The sequence below is a fragment of the Carlito syrichta genome, unplaced genomic scaffold (genome assembly GCF_000164805.1).
Source record: "Carlito syrichta isolate Samal-C Ts95f unplaced genomic scaffold, Tarsius_syrichta-2.0.1 Scaffold287498, whole genome shotgun sequence".
NCBI classification, from domain to species: domain Eukaryota; kingdom Metazoa; phylum Chordata; class Mammalia; order Primates; family Tarsiidae; genus Carlito; species Carlito syrichta.
Window position 1 is genome coordinate 161,198 of NW_007231594.1, and position 17,121 is coordinate 178,318.

Consider the following 17,121-nt stretch of genomic DNA (forward strand, 5'->3'; position numbering starts at 1 on the left):
ACAGGCGCGCGCTACCACGCCCGGCTGATTTTTTGATTTATTGTAGAGACGAGGTCTCACCAAGTTGCCCAGGCGGGTCTCAAACCTTTTGTGCAGTAGTGTGCTAAGTTCGTGTTTGCCCAAGACAGCACCAGGAAGGGCCTGGGTCACCATTCATGGTTACAAGGACGGGCCAGCATTCATCAACGAACCACTCTTTGAGTCAACAACGTCAATGACCTTTTTGTTCATCACAATCTGTCACCATTGTATTGTCTCAATGTAATGAACACTAATACTTCTACACATTAAACTACACAGCGGATCCTTTTGAGGGTGCTGAGTGGCCCCGTCAGGAAACTACAGAGCACAGAACTCTTTGAACTGAGCCGGGAAGCATCTTGGCGTCCTTTAGCTAGGCTCTTGTGTCAGAATAGATTTTACATGGGAAGGAAAAAAAAAGGCAGAGAGAGAAAAGCAAGATAAGGCCTTGTCAGAGAGGAATTCATACTTTATCCTGAAAATTCTCAGAATCAAATTATCTGAAGACTACATATGTGTGGATGGCATTCTCGTGAGACTCCTTCATTTTTGTTCATGTACCTGGATGGGATTCTTAGGAGATGTCCTTAATCTACACTCTTTGGCTCTCCCAAAGAATACATTTGAACCAGCAAGGGCAGTCGTGCATTCCAAGCACGTCACTGGGCAAACACAGACGGGTACATAAGAAATTGCTACGTGTTTATTTAAAATACGTATATAGGCCAGGCTTGGTGGCTCAGCCTGTCAACCCAGCACTTTGGGGAAGCCAGAGCAAGTGGATTTCCTGAGCCCATGGGTTCGAGACCAGTTCGGGCAACTTGGCAAGATCTCGTCTTCACAATAAATAAAAAAAAATTAGCCAGGCATGGTGGTGCGTGCCTGTAGTTCCTGCTACTTGGAAGGCTGGGGTGGAAGGATCACCTGAGCTCAGCAGGTCGACACTGGGGTGGCCAGGAACGTGCCACTACACTCCAGCCTGGGTGACGGAGTGAGACTCCAACTCATAAACAAATGAATGAATGAATGAATGAATAATATACATCTACCAAGTATCACAACATTAATTTCTTTTTGTTTTAAAAAGTGCAACCTTTTAGATGTGTAAGACTTGAAATACAACATAATGAAAGTCGGTCAGGCTAAAAGTAGTAGTCAAACATCACAGTGAAAAAGATCAGCTCTCTGCTATTTTTCATGAAACAAAGACAACCTGTGGTCAGAAACTTTAGTAAACAGACAGTGCACAGGTAATGCCATCATCCTGTCATTTTCAATTCAAAGAGGAAAAAATTTAAACTGGAGAAGAGGATGGTATCACGACATGTGGTGGGGTTTCCACCTACCATTTCTGAGTTGCAAGTGGTCTCTCTCTGCACTGCCAAGGTGTTATATTCTGACTGACAACAACCCTGGAACAATTGTTGGCACTACTGGTGTCACCCTTATTAAGACCAAGACTGCCCTCACTCAATCTATCTTATGCAACCACTTAGAAACCTTACCATCAAATTGACTTTATGTAAACATTGATTTTATTTACTTAAAGGCAGAAAGCAAACCAGAATATAACCAATGACTCATTTTCTAAGTCAACTTAGGTCATACATTGCTAAACTATATATCAAGTGCTGGGGATATACCACTTTAAAAAAAATACATTCAATCTGCCATCACCTTGCTGTTAACCAGAATTAAGCTAATAAATCATGCCAGTTTAAAAGTAGCAAGTAGAACAAATGAAATTCTAATTACTGCTTTGCAGACTGAAATGACAACTCCTATATCACAGGTATGCTCAGTTCATGTTCAAGTTCCTGCATGCTTTTACTAGGTTGTAAGTATCCTATTCTGTTTTCCAATTTCAAGTGTATAACTTGGTCTTTTGCATAAAAAGGTAACAATTCATTTTTAGGATCCCAGTCAAAAAACAAAATCCTGATCTAGGCGAAACTCTGGTCTAAACCATGGTACTATTTCTCACTCTTACATTTTCAAATGTATTATAAAATAATGTTTGCAGTACAATTCTTCTTTTTTTAACCAAAAGGGATTAGAGTGTTAATGGGGAACACATGATCCAATTTCTTTTTTTTTCCAGGCTACAGCCCTTTTCTAGAACAAACAGGAAAGCACTTACGCCTACTTCTACAAAAGACAGTGATTTTGAGGATTTCAAGGTATTGCTTTTAAAAATTGAGCTCGGTGGCTCAGCCAGTAATCCCAGCACTTTGGGAGGCTGAGGTGAGTGGATTGCCTGAGCCTGCATGTTCGAGACCCACCTGGGCAACTTGATGAGACCTCATCTCTACAACAAATAAAAAATTAGCCGGGTGTGGTCGCGCGTGCCTGTAGTTCCAGCTACTTGAAAGGCTGAGGCGGAAGGATCGCCGGAGCCCAGCAGGTCGAGGCTGCGGTGGCCGGAAGCGGCCATTGCACTCCAGTGTGGGAGACAGAGTGAGACTCCAACTCAAAAAATAAAAAATAAAAATTGAGCTGCATTAAATTCAAAACTTAGAAAAATTGTTTCAAATAAAAATCAAACATGATATTGTTCAGCAAGTATAAAAATGCTCATTTTCACATGTAAAACTCATTTGACATGTAAAGTAAAAGATTCATGGTAATCTTTACATTTTCACACATAATCTTGATGTGTGTGTATAACTGTGTGTGGGAAAACTATATATGCACAGCCTTTTCAAGATAGACAAGAAAATTCTTATCTTAATAATTTATCTTAGCAAATAAGTTCAATATATCTTGAAATATATGCCTTTAAAAAGTCCGGGGCCAGGCAGTTTCTCAGCTGACTTCTGTAACATGTACAAGGAAGAACTGATACCAATCCTATTGAAAGTATTCCGGGAAATAAATAAGGAAGGAGTTCTCCCTAGCTCATTCTATGAGGCCAGTATCATCACAATACCCTAAAGTAGCAAAGATCCAGCAAAGAAATTTAAAAAAAAAGGGAAAGAAAACTGCAGGCCAATTTCCCTGATGAACATAGATGCAAAAATTCTCAGAAAGATTATAGCAAATTGCATCCAACAGCACAATTCAAGGAACATTAATCATGACCAGGTGGGCTTCATTCCTGAGATACGAGGCTGCTTCAGCATACACAAATCAAGAAACAATCCATCCCATAAATAGGTAGAAAACCTGTTAGAACCATGTGATTATACCATCAGATGCAAAAACACATTCAATAAAATTCAACGTCCCTTCTTGATAAAAACCCTCAAACACTTAGGCATGAAGGAACATCCCTCAAAATATTAAGAGCCACCTATGTCAAACCTGCAGCCAATATAAAACTTCATGGGTAGACACTGAAGCATTCCCCCTAAGAAGTGAACAAGACAGGGATGCCCAATCTCACCCCTCCTATTCAACATGGTACTGGAAGACCTAGAAAAAGAAATCAGGCAGAAAAAAGAAATCAACCGTATCCAAATAAGAAAAGGAGAAGTTAAATCATCGCTCTTCGCAGATCATAAGATTCTCTACCTAGAAAACTCTAGAAAGATGGTCAAAAACCTCCTTGCACTGATGAGCAACTTTGGTGAAGTCTTGGGATACAAAAATCAGCTGCATTTCTATACATGAACGACAAGCAGCAAACTTGAGAAGCAAATGAAAAACACAATCCCATTCACAGTAGCTACAAAAATAAACAAATAAAATACCTCAGCATTCATTTAACCAAAGAGGTGGGTAACCTTTACAAGAAGAACTACAAAACACAGCTCAAGGAAACCAAAGACAAACCAATGGAAGAACATCCCATGTTCATGAACTGGAAGAATCAATATCATCATGACGTCCATCCTACCCAAGGCAATCTACAGATTCAGCACTCTCTATCAAACTACCAGCATCATTTTTCACAGACCTTGTAAAGACGGTACTGAAATTCATACGGAAAGAAAAAAGGGCCCTAATGGCTACAGCAATCTTCAGCAAAAAGAACAAGGCTGGAGGCATCACACTTCCAGACCCCAAACTTCATTACAAGGCTAAAGTAACCAAGACAGCATGGTACTGGTATACCAACAGACACACAGACCAATGGAACAGGACACCGAAACCAGACATAAAACCATAGACCTTTGTTGATAAAGCCAACAAACACACATTGAGGAAAAGATACCATAGTTAGCAAATGGTGCTGAGGAATGAAACTGTACCCCTACCTATCACCGTATATAAACATTAACTCAAAATGTATCAAGGTTTTAAATGTGAAACCCTAAACTATAAAAATACCCTCCTGGCCAAGCATGATGGCTCACACCTATAATTCCACCACTTTGGGAGGCAGAGGCGAGAGGATTGCCTGAGCCCAGGGGTTTGAGACCAGCCTGGGCAACTTGGTGAGACCTCGTTTCTACAATCAATGTGCGCCTGTGGTTCCAGCTACTTGGAAGGCTGAAGAGGAAGGGTCGCCTGAGTCTAACAGGTTGAGGCTGCAGTGACTGTGAGAGTGCCACTGCCCTCCAGCCTGGGTGACAGAGTGAGACTCCGACTCAAAAAAAAAAAAAAAGAACACTCTCAGAACATCAGCCCAGGTAATGAATTCATGGTCAAGTCCTCAAGTCAAAAGCAGTAAAAGCAAAGATGGACAAGTGGGACCTTATCAAGCTAAACTTTTTTTGCACTGCTAAAGGGACCATCACAAGAGTAAAAAGACAACCCACAGAATAGGAACAAATATTTCCAAGCTATGCATCCAACAAAGGCCTAACCTCCAGGATCTATACGGAACTCACACAAATTGTAAGGAAAAAAACAAACACATAACCCTAACCCCATTAAAAAGCGAACAAAGAGCCGGGCTCGGTAGCTCAGCCTGTAATCCCAGAACTTTGGGAGGCTGAGGTGAGTGGATTGCCTGAGTCCACGGATTCGAGAACTGCCTGGGCAACTTGGCGAGACCTCATCGCTACAATAAATCAAAAATGAACCGGGCGTGGTAGCGCGCGCCTGTAATTCCGGCTACTCGGAAGGCTGAGGCGGAAGGATCGCCGGAGCCCAGCAGATCGAGGCTGCGGTGGCCGGGAGCGGCCACTACATTCCAGTCTGGTTGACAGAGTGAGACTCCAACTCAAAAAAAAAGCGAACAAAGGACACAGACACTTCTCAAAGGACAACATCCAAGCAGCCAACAAACATATGAATAAGTGCTCAGCCTCGCTAATCACCAGAGAAATGCAAATCAAAGCTACAATGAGATACCACCTAACACTGGTCAGGATGACTCTCATTAAAAAATTTTAAAAACAACAGGTGTTGGTGAGGCTGCAGAGAAAAAGGGATGCCTCTACACTGTTGGTGGTGATGTAAGCTAGTTCACCCTCCGTAGAAAGCACTGTGGCATTTTCTCAAAGAACTAAAAATTGAGTTTCCTTAGGATCCAGCAATCATCTGGGAGTGTACTCAGAGGAACACAAATCACTCTGCTAAAAAGACACCTGCACATGTATGTTCACTGCAGTTCTATTCACAATAGCACAATCATGGAACCAATCCAGATGCACGTCAAAAGTGGACTGGATCGAGAAAACGGGGTACATATACACAAGGGAATACTACACAGCCATCAAGAATGACAAAATCACATCCTCTGCAGCAAGGATATAGCTGGAGACTGTCATTCTAAGTGAGCTACCCCAGAAACAAAAAGTGAACATGTTCTCACTCATAAGCAGGCCCAAAATACTGGGCACATGAGCACAAAGGCAGGAATGACTGACGCTGGGCACTACTAGAGAGAGGGAAGGCAAAGAAGGGACGTAACGGGCACGTGACCACCACTGGGTGCCATGTCCGCTACCGGGGAGAGAGCGCTCACTAGAAGCCCAAATCTCACCTGCACACAATTTACTTACGTAGCAAACCTCATAATACCCCACAACTCTAAAATTTAAATTTAAATTTTTTAAAAAAATACGACTTTAAAGGCGTAGTCAATAGAAATACTGCTATAAAAGATAGGTGATCACCTAAGACCCGATCCCCACCACAGCACAATAGGTCCAGGTAAAGAAAAAACACTCTATTCGCAATAGCAAAAACATGGAACCAACCATGTTGCCCCTCGAAGCCAGACAGGATAAAAAAATGTGGTACATATACACAATGGAATATTACGCAGCCATATAGAAGGACAAACATATGGACTTTGCAGCAACTTGGATGGATTTGGAGTCAATCATATTCAGTGATCTACCACAGAAACAAAGAACAAAGTACCCTATGTTCTCACTCATAAGTTGACCTTGAACAATTATGATACTATAAGAAAGTGATTGGCAGTACTGAGAAACTGTCAGGGGAAGGGGGGTGGGATTGGAAGTTGAGGGAAACTGCCAGGGGAGGGAGGGTCGCACCTCATCAACAAAGGTACCTGCATAATCAACGTTTGTATACCTGAATTGTACCCCACATCTTTATAAAAGAAAAAAGAAAAAATATGTGTACCCCTGAATCTAAAATAAAGATGGAAAAAAGAGAGACCGGCCATCACAGCTGTATGATTCAGCGGATCACAGTCCTATGGTAAGAGAAAAATCTATATAGACACTGTACCCAGATGCCTTGTGTACAATCACACATATTTACATACACGCACTTTGGAACATTCAAAAGTACAGATCTGTTTTTACCATAATCAGTAACAGACTTTGGAGCACGCTGCTCTGTTTCCGTGTTTCTCTTCTTGTTCTTGGATTTCCATGCATGGTACACTTTGAGTCTCCTGTGGAATTCTTCTCTGCAGGCTGCCAGGAGTTCAATATCTATCGATCACATAGAAAGAGGGAGGAAAAAAAAAAAAAGACGAATATCCTAATGTACCCATCTAACGTAAGTAGATAATTATTCTGTGGCATAAACAGATTTTTGTTCTTAAGTAGTACAAAATAAAAAATATGCTGATTATTCATAAAGATGAGCATTTTATGATATCTTTTATATTTACAGAGCATTTTCTTACATACGATAGAAATCTTACATCATCTACTCCACACAGGCACTCTGAACTAAACAGGTCTTTTAAGTATGAAGAATTAGAATGAGGGAGGTTAAGTCACTTGTCCAAGGCCACCATTCTTGACAGCAGAGTAAAAAGTCACCGTGCTCCAATACAAGCTAGATTTATATGTGATACTTTTTAAAAAAATGTTTATCATGACCCGGACACACTCAGTGTGGAGGAGAAGAACGGCATGAAGAATTCTGCACAATTAGGATAGTTGTGTTTCTAGGCATAGTGTCTTGAGGTCTAACACCATGGTTTAAAAAAAGAGCATGATGGTCAGGCTCGGTGGCTCAGCCTGTCATCCCAGAACTTTGGGAGGCCGAGGCAAGGGGATCGCCTGAGCCCTTGGGTTCGAGATCAGCCCGGGCAACTTGGCGAGACCTCGTCTCTACAATAAAATAAAAAATGAGCCGGGTGTGGTGGCGTGCGCCTGTAGTTCCAGCTACTGGAAGGTTGAGGTGGAAGGATCACCGGAGCCTAGCAGGGTGAGGCTGTGGCGGCCGTGAGCATGCCCTTGCCCTCCAGCCTGGGCAACAGAGTGAGACTCCAACTCAAAAAATAAAAGGAAAAAATAAAATAAAAAGAAGCAGTTGCATTGCCATCTGTCACTCTGCATTCATGGACCAGAAGATTCAGCTCTTCAGGTTTTTCTCTGCTATGAATAGCATCAGAAAGGCCAGTCATTCACATCTTCCTCCCATCATCATCTTTGCTCTTCTCCGACTTGGGCAAGGATAGGCAAAATCCAATTTAATGGCCACGTCTTCTCAGGCTTATGAACAAACTTGATCTTCATTTCAAGGGGAGAATAGCAAATAGACGAACTTACGCTAACTCACACGACCTCCTCTCTGGCTCTCCCGTCCCAGTCCAGGGGTGGTGATATCCTCCCTAACCCTCACCCAGCACTACTGGCCCTCCCCTTAAACTCACCGCAGGAGGTATTGATTGTATCACGCAGTTCTGCGTACTTCCATTTACTAAGATCGTGTTTCTTGGTGCCCGCGGCGGCCTTGGTGGCTTGGACAGCAGGACCTCTGCAATGATCATACAGTTTTGCACATTTAAACCAGAGACACGCAGGATCCATTGATTAAAGAGGCAAGAGGGTATGCGTAAGTGTGACAACAGGAAACAACTACCAGAAAAACGTGCAATCGTGTGTTTCTTTAACAGAGGAGACAAAGGGTGATGTACAAAAAGAACTTTGTGATTCCAGTGGTCTGGAGCTGTGGACTTCAGTTTAAATGTTGTTACGGGTGTGCACATGAAACACCCTTGCATATACCCCTGAGAAACCCAAAAAAGGATGCCTTGACACGCTGGAAAGACTATCAGAAGCACATGCATGGTGTGTTCATGGGCCACCAGGCTGCCCAGTCTGGTCACCTGCAAAGACCACTGAGCACAAGTGGCCACACTCACTCACATCCACTGGCTCAGGGTCACCCTGGGCCACCTGGGCGTCTAACGCGGCATGAGGGTCAAAAGGGAAGGCTCAAGGAAGTGCTGGGGTCAGAGCTTCCCGGGCATTTTGGCCTGCACTACCTTAAGAACACTAAGTTCTATAGGTGGACAAAAAACACACGCTCGTATCTAATAAGTAATAATAACATGATGAGTAAATGACAGAGAGAGGTTTCAGTTCATAATGCAGAGATTTCAAAGGGCGATCATGTACCTGACACCATTCAGCAGGGACATTTGTATCGGAAGAGAAGAAAGAAAATTCAAAGCATTCCATTTGATGGCACAAAAATTCAAGTTTTTCAGAATAGTGCTACTCGTGAGCTGAAGACTTGTTTTCACGCACCTCATCTGAGATCACTAATCAGAAAATATGAATAGTTTCTCTTCTGTGATAATGAACACGGATTATACTTGCACATAACAGAATAAACTTAGAATAAACTGCAAGACTTCTCAGTACAATGTAACGAAGGAAGGCTTTAAACACAACACGTTTCAAGACATGAAAAGAAGGTGGCACGGATATTAAAATAGCTAAATATTAAAGAACTAATGTACTTCTTGCTTCTCAGGTATCACACCAGGATATTCTCTTTTATCATCTACTTCTTGGAAAGTATTTCCTCTTAAAGAGGGATGATCAAGATATAACACCTCCACCCCCAGCCTGGGCAACTTGACGAGACCTTGTCTCTACAATAAATCAAAAAATTATCCAGGTGTGGTGGCGCACGCCTGTAGTTCCGGCTACTTGGAAGGCTGAGGCGGAAGGATCGCTGGAGCCCAGCAGGTCAAGGCTGGGGTGGCCATGAGCGTGCCACTGCACCCCAGCCTGGGCGATGGAGTGAGATTCCAGCTCACAAAAAAAAAAAAAAAAAGATATAACACCCCAAAATAAGCACGTGTTTTTTATTCTACATTTTGAAAGGTAACAGCAATCTTAGCAAGCAGTCAAGACACAGACTTAACAAGATTGATATTGGCAAAAAATTGTTTCGAAATATGGTACTTCTTCCTGAAGTGAAAAGAATTATCTTTTCAATATTAAGTTTAAAAATGAAATAAATATGGTGCCTCCACTTCTTGAAAAGGCCTGTGTATGCTTTCGTTTTAGAGAATAAAACAAAGCAGGCTTCACCCCACATCCTTAAAATTGTTTGACACGGTGATTGTTAGTTACACATAAGACTGGTGAAAGAATAATGTGAGGCCGTTTAGACCCTCTTGTATTTTTATGACTAAAACCTGTTTTAGGTTCACTGCAGAATCTATACATTCCATGAGCTGTGTGGCTGGCAATTTTCCATGTAGTTTTTTGTTCCTAATTGCTTTGCTCAAAAATAGCCAGCTGTGTATAAGCAAGGTCACTCTATTATTCTTTTTTTTTTTTTGAGTTGGAGTCTCACTCTGTCGCCCAGACTGGAGTGCAGTGGCCACTCCTGGCCACCGCAGCCTCGACCTGCTGGGCTCCGGCGATCCTGCCGCCTCAGCCTTCCAAGTGGCTGGAACTACAGGCGCGCGCTACCACGCCCGGCTAACTTTTTGATTTATTGTAGAGATGAGGTCTCACCAAGTTGCCCGGGCAGGTCTCGTACTCGCGGGCTCAGGCAATCCACACTCTATCATTCTTAACAATCATGTTTTAATATTATATTTAAATATTATTTTTCTGTCCTCCATCCCTAAACCAAAATTCAATACACTAACAAAAAAAAATTCTTTCTTTTTCCTAACTCCTCAAGAGAATCTTTTCTAGGAGGGCAGTTGAAAATTATTATGTGTTTTATTGTTGTTTTCTTTGGAAAGAGAAAGCAAATTTACATAATATACAGTTTTACAGATTGTCAGAATGTACCCAAGGTGGTGGCATATACATAAGGTTTATCTTGATACTTTAAAAAAATTACAGGTCAGGCTCGGTGGCTCAGCCTGTCATCCCAGCACTTTGGGAGGCTAAGGCGAGTGAATTGCCTGAGCCCGTGGGTTCGAGACCAGCCCGGGCAACTTGGCAAGACCTCGTCTCTACAATAAATCAAAACATTAGCCAGGTGAGGTGGTGCACTCCTGTAGTTTTGGCTACTTGGAAGGCTGAGGTGGAAGGATCGCCTGAGCCCAGCGGGTTGACACTGGGGTGGCTGTGAATGTGCCACTGTACTCCAGCCTGGGCGACGAAGTGAGACGCCGACTCAAAAAAAAAAACAAGTATCACAAATTGAATGGCTATTGCTTAAAACATGGTTTTAGTATCACTAACTTTTATTCATATCACCCAGACAAAATCACATCTGCTGAAAAGCATGCCATCCATAGAAGTATATGAATGCAACACGTTTAAACACTTCCTGCCCCATCTCCAGAGTTATTAAGATAGTAAAATAAAGGCATAATTTACTGATCGTTTAGATTTGCTATAAAGACGAGCACACAAACAACACAGAAAGGCAGTAGCAAAACAAATTTGATTTTTAAAAGACATTAATTTAACACTTTCAGTGAACTTATAACTTTAGAATTGTGAATTAACATGCTAACTGATTCATACCCACCTACGCAGGTGACAGACCAGATCCTGACGATGGCCCAATTGACCCCCCCATGGTTTCCATAGTACATCGCCCCTCAGAAGGCACTCATCCCTAATTCCCCTTCAACCAGGCGCAAAATGTCCCCAGGAGCAGCTGTAAAATGATCACTGTCAGGATGAGGGGAGAGTCCCCTCGTGAGACTGAGATCACCAGGACAGGACCTACCCACAAGAAACTGGCCGATACACCATGCCAAGGGTATCCCCTCCCAATCCCCCAACAAGAAACACCAGTTTGGAGGAACTTTGCTTTTTCTCTTTTTCTGGGTCGGGTAGGGTGAGGGAGAAGTGACATTTCTGATACAGAAAATTTACATGGAGAGAGAGCGCCGTTCCTAGGACAGGTCCTGGTCCAAACAGTCAAAAGTCAAGTTAAAAAGTGATTTTTGAGGTGAACACGTAATTCCCAAATGATACTGCACTGACCTATTCAAAAATTCTGACATCTCTCTGGCCATTTGTTCCCTACGAGAAAAATGATAACAAAATGGTTACATACTAGACACACTATACAAATGACATAAAAGATTTAAAAGTATAAAGCTTATATTTTAATGATTATTGATGTGGTAACTGCTTCACAATTATTTTACTTGGTAAATGACGATGATTTGCTTTTCAATAAATCCAGCCACATAACACAGCAAAAGTTTCACTTAAACCCAGTTAAAGTTATTTGAATACATCTCTAGTTTTTGCAGTAGGAACTTTCAGATGAAATCTCATGAAAAGCATGCTTCTCTCTCTGTGTGTGTGTGTGTGTTTTAATACATAGAATACAAATAGCATATTCTAAACATGCACAGGAAACTTGACAGGATATGACTTCTCTAGGAGGACTCTGGGGCCAGAGTTGCTTAGTAAATATTAATTAGACAAGGCAAAAAGGTGGTAAAACCAAGCTGATAGGCTTTACAGTGTCAGAGTTTTAGAAATAATCTTATATATCCAAAACTCTAACATTTTAAATCAAAGCATGCTTTAAAAATAATAATATCGGCCAGGCTCAGTGGCTCAGCCTGTCATCCCAGCATTTTGGGAGGTCAAGGCAAGTGGATTGCCTGAGTCCAAGGATTCGAAACCAGCCCAGGCAACTTGGTGAGACCTCGTCTCTACAATAAATAAAAAATTGGCCAGGCGTGGTAGCACGTGCCTGTAGTTCCAGCTACTTAGAAGGCAGAAGTGGAAGGATCGTCTGAGCCCGGCAGGTCGAGGATGGGATGGCCGTGAGCATGCAACTGCCCTCTAGCCTGGGCAATGGAGTAAGACTCCAACTCAAGAAAATAATAATAATAAAAATAAAATAATAATAACAACAATATCAATAGAAGGACTTATTACATGAAGGATCTAAAGCATTCTGGCCTTCCAAGAATAAACATTTCTCCAAGATAAAAAAACCTTATTTTCATTTTATTATCCAGAAGAGTGTAACTTCTCTCAATATTTATTGAATCATGTGGAATGGAATAAAGAAAGTTTCATGATGTTTTTCAGCACTTTGTTAACTTCATTTTTTTATCTCTGTTCTTGGCTCTTTTTCTTCAAAATTACTTTCTTAGTCCTTCTACTCCTCAGACTCCGGTAACCACAAAACCTTACCAATTGGTAAAAATCATAAGAAAAGAAGATACGCTGCCTCAAGCATAGTTTCTTGGGTACCAGCCTGGAGCCAGGACACTGAGGGGAAGAGGCGGGATCCCACAGCCTCTTTCCCGGGGATGGCGAGGGAGGTGCATCCCAGCAAGCCAAGAAAGCCAAGAAAAAGTGGTTTTCCAACACCAGCCATAAAGGACAGCAAACAGGAAACAAAATACACAAATATAGCCCAATAAAAATGATGGTTGAGCAATAGATTTACCCATCTCTTCTGAAGCCGGCAGTTTCTCAGGATTCCTTCAAACTCAGCATGAGTTTGACGAGTTTAAGTTCAAGTTCATCACCACCCCGACTCAGGGTCTCTGCCTCAGTGGCAAGAGCATCTCTGTTTTTAGGGCCTCCTTTTCCTAAAGCCTGCTCTGATTCTTTTTCCCTTGAGGGTTGGATGGGGACACAGAAGGTGTTTCGTAAACCTTGACACTGAGTGGGTGGCAACTGCCACGGACGCATCCCATGACTCTACCTGGTTCTAATCAGGATACACCTAAGGACCTACACCTGCTCCACCAGCCCCAGATGCTTTTTCTGATTTTACCACGCTACCTACAGACCCACCTGAGACCACAGTGGCAGGGCTTATTTAATTCAAGCCCAGAGAGTAACTAGAGCAGTCATGCTCCTGGGGACAGTGGTGGCCACTCAGAGACATTTCGAAATATGTGGTGGCCACCAGCAGGGCCGTGGGCGTGCACTCCCGTCATGTGCCAAGGTTCAAGATGAGGAAGCCCCAACATCTTGCACGAGGACGGACTGGCCCACGCCCTATGGAACGCTGACACGTCCGTCGGGCACACAGAGGGGTAACACACGTGTACAAACATGCATTTTACATGTAAACAGACCCTTACCTATAAACAACATTTTTGGCATGGCTTTACTAGTTGCAGAATTTTTCTAGGACACTGTACTTGGCTCTGTTCAGAACTTGACAGGGAATTGTTCACAAGTCTACAGCACTGGAATGCCCAACAAACATCCTGCCATCCATTTCCATTTGCAGTTATAGCATTCATGGTGCGTCTACATGCACACACAAACGTCTGTCTGCTTCATCATGGCTTCTACTGAAACTACGTGCAAGTGTTTTCATATGAAAATAAATCAGTATGTTTCATTATAAATGACTGTTCTGTTTCTCCCTCACACAGATTGTCTGGCGGTAACTATTTACGTATGTTACATCATTGATAAAACATTTGCTGTTGGTACTGGAGTCTAATGGAGGTAGCAAACCACCATTACGAAGGTCTCAGGTGGAGTCCTTGAAGCTGTTAAAATTAAACTTTGGTATGTATTCCAGAATTTTCCTATGCAGTACATTCAAAATGCATACAAAATACATTTTATTTATATTCCAAATGTTACTGGGATTCTCTATTAGATTTTTTGTGACAAAAAGGTGCATTAGCACCCAAATTGGCATTGCATAAATAACTTCAGGTTATGACCTATTCTAAAACCAGCAGAACGCACTATCACATATGCTGAAAACTAAATGTTTTACTGATTCTTATTTATATCTCCGCACATCTACTTCCATAAAGACGTAAGGTATGGGAAGTTAAAAACACATTTTTTTAAAAAAAGAGTGGTATAGTTTAAATAAAGACAACACAAAGACTTAGGAAACCAAATCCTTAGCTACTGTGGTTGAACACCAAACAAGTGCATTAAGTATTTTTTCTAGGTAAGAAAAATATGAAAAATAATGTGTTATTTCTTTCTCTTTTAATAAAGGGGGAAAAATTAAAATGTATTCCAATGAGAAAACTACTTTTCCCAAAAAAGCATCCACAACCTATTTTTTAAAAGATAATGAGAAATGACATACGGGGTCATTTTGGGTCTTGGTCCATCATTTCTGTTAAAACAATATATTTTAGTTAACATCACAACCAACTCTGAATTGTGAAAATCTGAAGTGTGCAAATTTGTGTTTCCATTACGTACTTCATTCATTGATTTAAAAGACTCAGAGATCTTTAATCAACATATGAGATCACTCAGAATTTTGATATATTTTTCAATCTTCATTAAAAATAATTGGAAAGGGATAAATTAAAGGCATTCAATGAAAATTAAGGGGCAAATACATACCCCTAGACTACAGAATTCATACACTGAGGGTTTTCTTTTTTTTTAAAAGTAAAATCTGGATACTTTACAATTTCAGGTAACCTGAAATGATCACTTCGCATCAAGAATCATACGTGTGATTGATTGAGATTATATTGTGCACCATATCATACATGTGGAAAACAATTCTTACTTAGAAGTGACTGGGTAGGAGTCCAAGCTGGAAAAGTAACTTAAAATTGTTTATTGCAGCACAATCTACATATATATTTTTTTAACACATCCTAGAACCCAACAACATTTCTGCGCCATCTATCAAGAACAGGTTGACTTAGAGACTGCTCACTCAAAAATCTGTCACATAAAAATCGCAATGCTAACAAAGGTAAAATAAGCATTCAAAAACAGTTATAGTCCACAGAGTATAAGTTTAGGCAATCCGAACGCAATATCTATATAGAACATCATCCAGTTTCTTGGATGACAGCACTGCACCCTAGAAAAGGGGCACGCACAAGGCCTGTCCCTTCCAGGAGGCTGGAAGCCAACTCGGAAGAAACAAGACACAACAAGCCTTTCAAGCCAGGATGGCTGGGAAACCTCCTCATACTCCGCAGGGGTCCCATTGCCTAGCTGGTTCTGCTCAGCTTAGATCACAGTTATGGGGCTATTTAGGTGAAAGACCTGAATGGTCCACTCTCGGGGTCCATCCCCTGGCAGAAGCACCTTCCGAGGAGGGGGAAGAGTCCACTGCTAGCTTATACCTTGCACGTTGTACAAGGAACGGCCCTGGATGGAGCTTCACGTTGCAAATATAGAAACCGTGAGCCCCAATAATGACTTCACCCACAAGCACCACAGAAATAAACTGCAGCCACCTCAAAGCCAGCCCTGCCAACCCCAGCACGTCCGGACGTCGGGACCAGAGCCTGACCCAGCACTAGTTGGGTACACACAAAGGCTCCCGGTCTCCCGGACAGCCCAGGTGGCTGGAACAGACTGCCGCTGAGCCACGCTGCAGTGACCAAAGCCATTGCCAGGCTGCAAGATCTTCATGAGAGTGAAATAGTGAATAAAAAGTTCAAACACTGGACTCCCACCCAAGGGCTTCATGGTTGGCATCTTTTGTTGGCATGGCCCCTTCAATTAATTTATAACACAGTACACTCTCACAGACAGTCAGACCCCAGTCCTGCCCAAGTCAGTCACAGAAAAGCAGCGAAGGCAACCTCACCTGCCGGTCTCCTCCCCATCTTTGTTTCCAGCTAAATAAAAATCTAACCCTGACCTTGAATTCGAACCTTTCGCGGGGAAACACTGCCATCTAGTGGCTGCGCTTTAATTCCAGTTTGTCACAACCAGTCCTCAGGTCCTGAAAAGTGTGGGGGACACATCTATGTGCCCCTCGGTTTAGGGACACCATATAGGCCTAACATAAGGGAACCCCGTGAACGAGATTCATCTGGATTTATAAGCGGATAATTTTAAAGACGAACGTTCCTCCATTGTAAGTGAATCCGTTACCTTACACTTTTCTGCAACTTTTAAGAAGAATTTCCATCTTCCTCCACACGTCACTACAATAGTCTTTAGATAATTCGGAAACCAAGAAGCCAAAATACCCCAATGTGTGTAACCTCCCAAATACATGGAGACATTCGGGGTAAATTTCCCCTCATTTCAAGTGTTCATGTGCATGGGAGACTTTAAATTTTTTTGCATCAGGAAAATTAAAAAATCACAAAGTCGAACATATTAAAACTAAGCCATAAAACAGTCACTTCATTCTCAGCCAGAGTTTAAAGACAGGTGTTTAGAAATTAGGTGTCTACCTAACTTGTAATACTCGCCGACAACTTCAGGTGAAACTTGAGATCTTTTCCTAACACAGTACGCGTTAATGAAACTCTACAGCTTTGCAGCTGGATGGAAAGCGGGCACTGATCATTTTCTTAATTTATTTTTTTGAGTCGGAGTCTCCCTCTGTCGCCCAGACTGGAGTGCAGTGGCCGCTCCCGACCTGCGGGGCTCCGGCGATCCCTCCACGCCCGGCTCAGTTTTGGGATTTACTGCAGAGCCGAGGTCTCGCCCAGTTGCCCAGGCGGGTCTCGAACCCCTGAGCAAAGGCAATCCTCTCGCCTCGCCCTCCCAAAGTGCCGGGGCCACAGGCTTGAGCCCGGGCGCCCAGCGGCACTAAGACTTTCGAAGTGCCTTTCCTTCAGGGACACCGGGGCCTGCGGGATGCCTTCCTCCCGCCCCCGGTCCG

At 42.4% G+C, this 17,121-nt stretch overlaps 1 protein-coding gene across 1 annotated transcript in view; it reads right to left on the bottom strand.

Moving 5' to 3' along the window:
- Positions 1–17,121, bottom strand: part of MYO6 (myosin VI) — a 93,628-nt gene that overhangs the window by 5,649 nt on the left and 70,858 nt on the right. Inside the window, exons 27-32 of the mRNA XM_021709841.1 lie at positions 15,790–15,995; positions 15,049–15,075; positions 14,611–14,640; positions 11,547–11,585; positions 8,000–8,103; positions 6,693–6,824 (exon numbers count right to left, since the gene is read on the bottom strand). Coding sequence (XP_021565516.1) covers positions 6,693–6,824; positions 8,000–8,103; positions 11,547–11,585; positions 14,611–14,640; positions 15,049–15,075; positions 15,790–15,995 — 538 coding nt within the window. The remainder of the gene's footprint in view (positions 1–6,692; positions 6,825–7,999; positions 8,104–11,546; positions 11,586–14,610; positions 14,641–15,048; positions 15,076–15,789; positions 15,996–17,121) is intronic.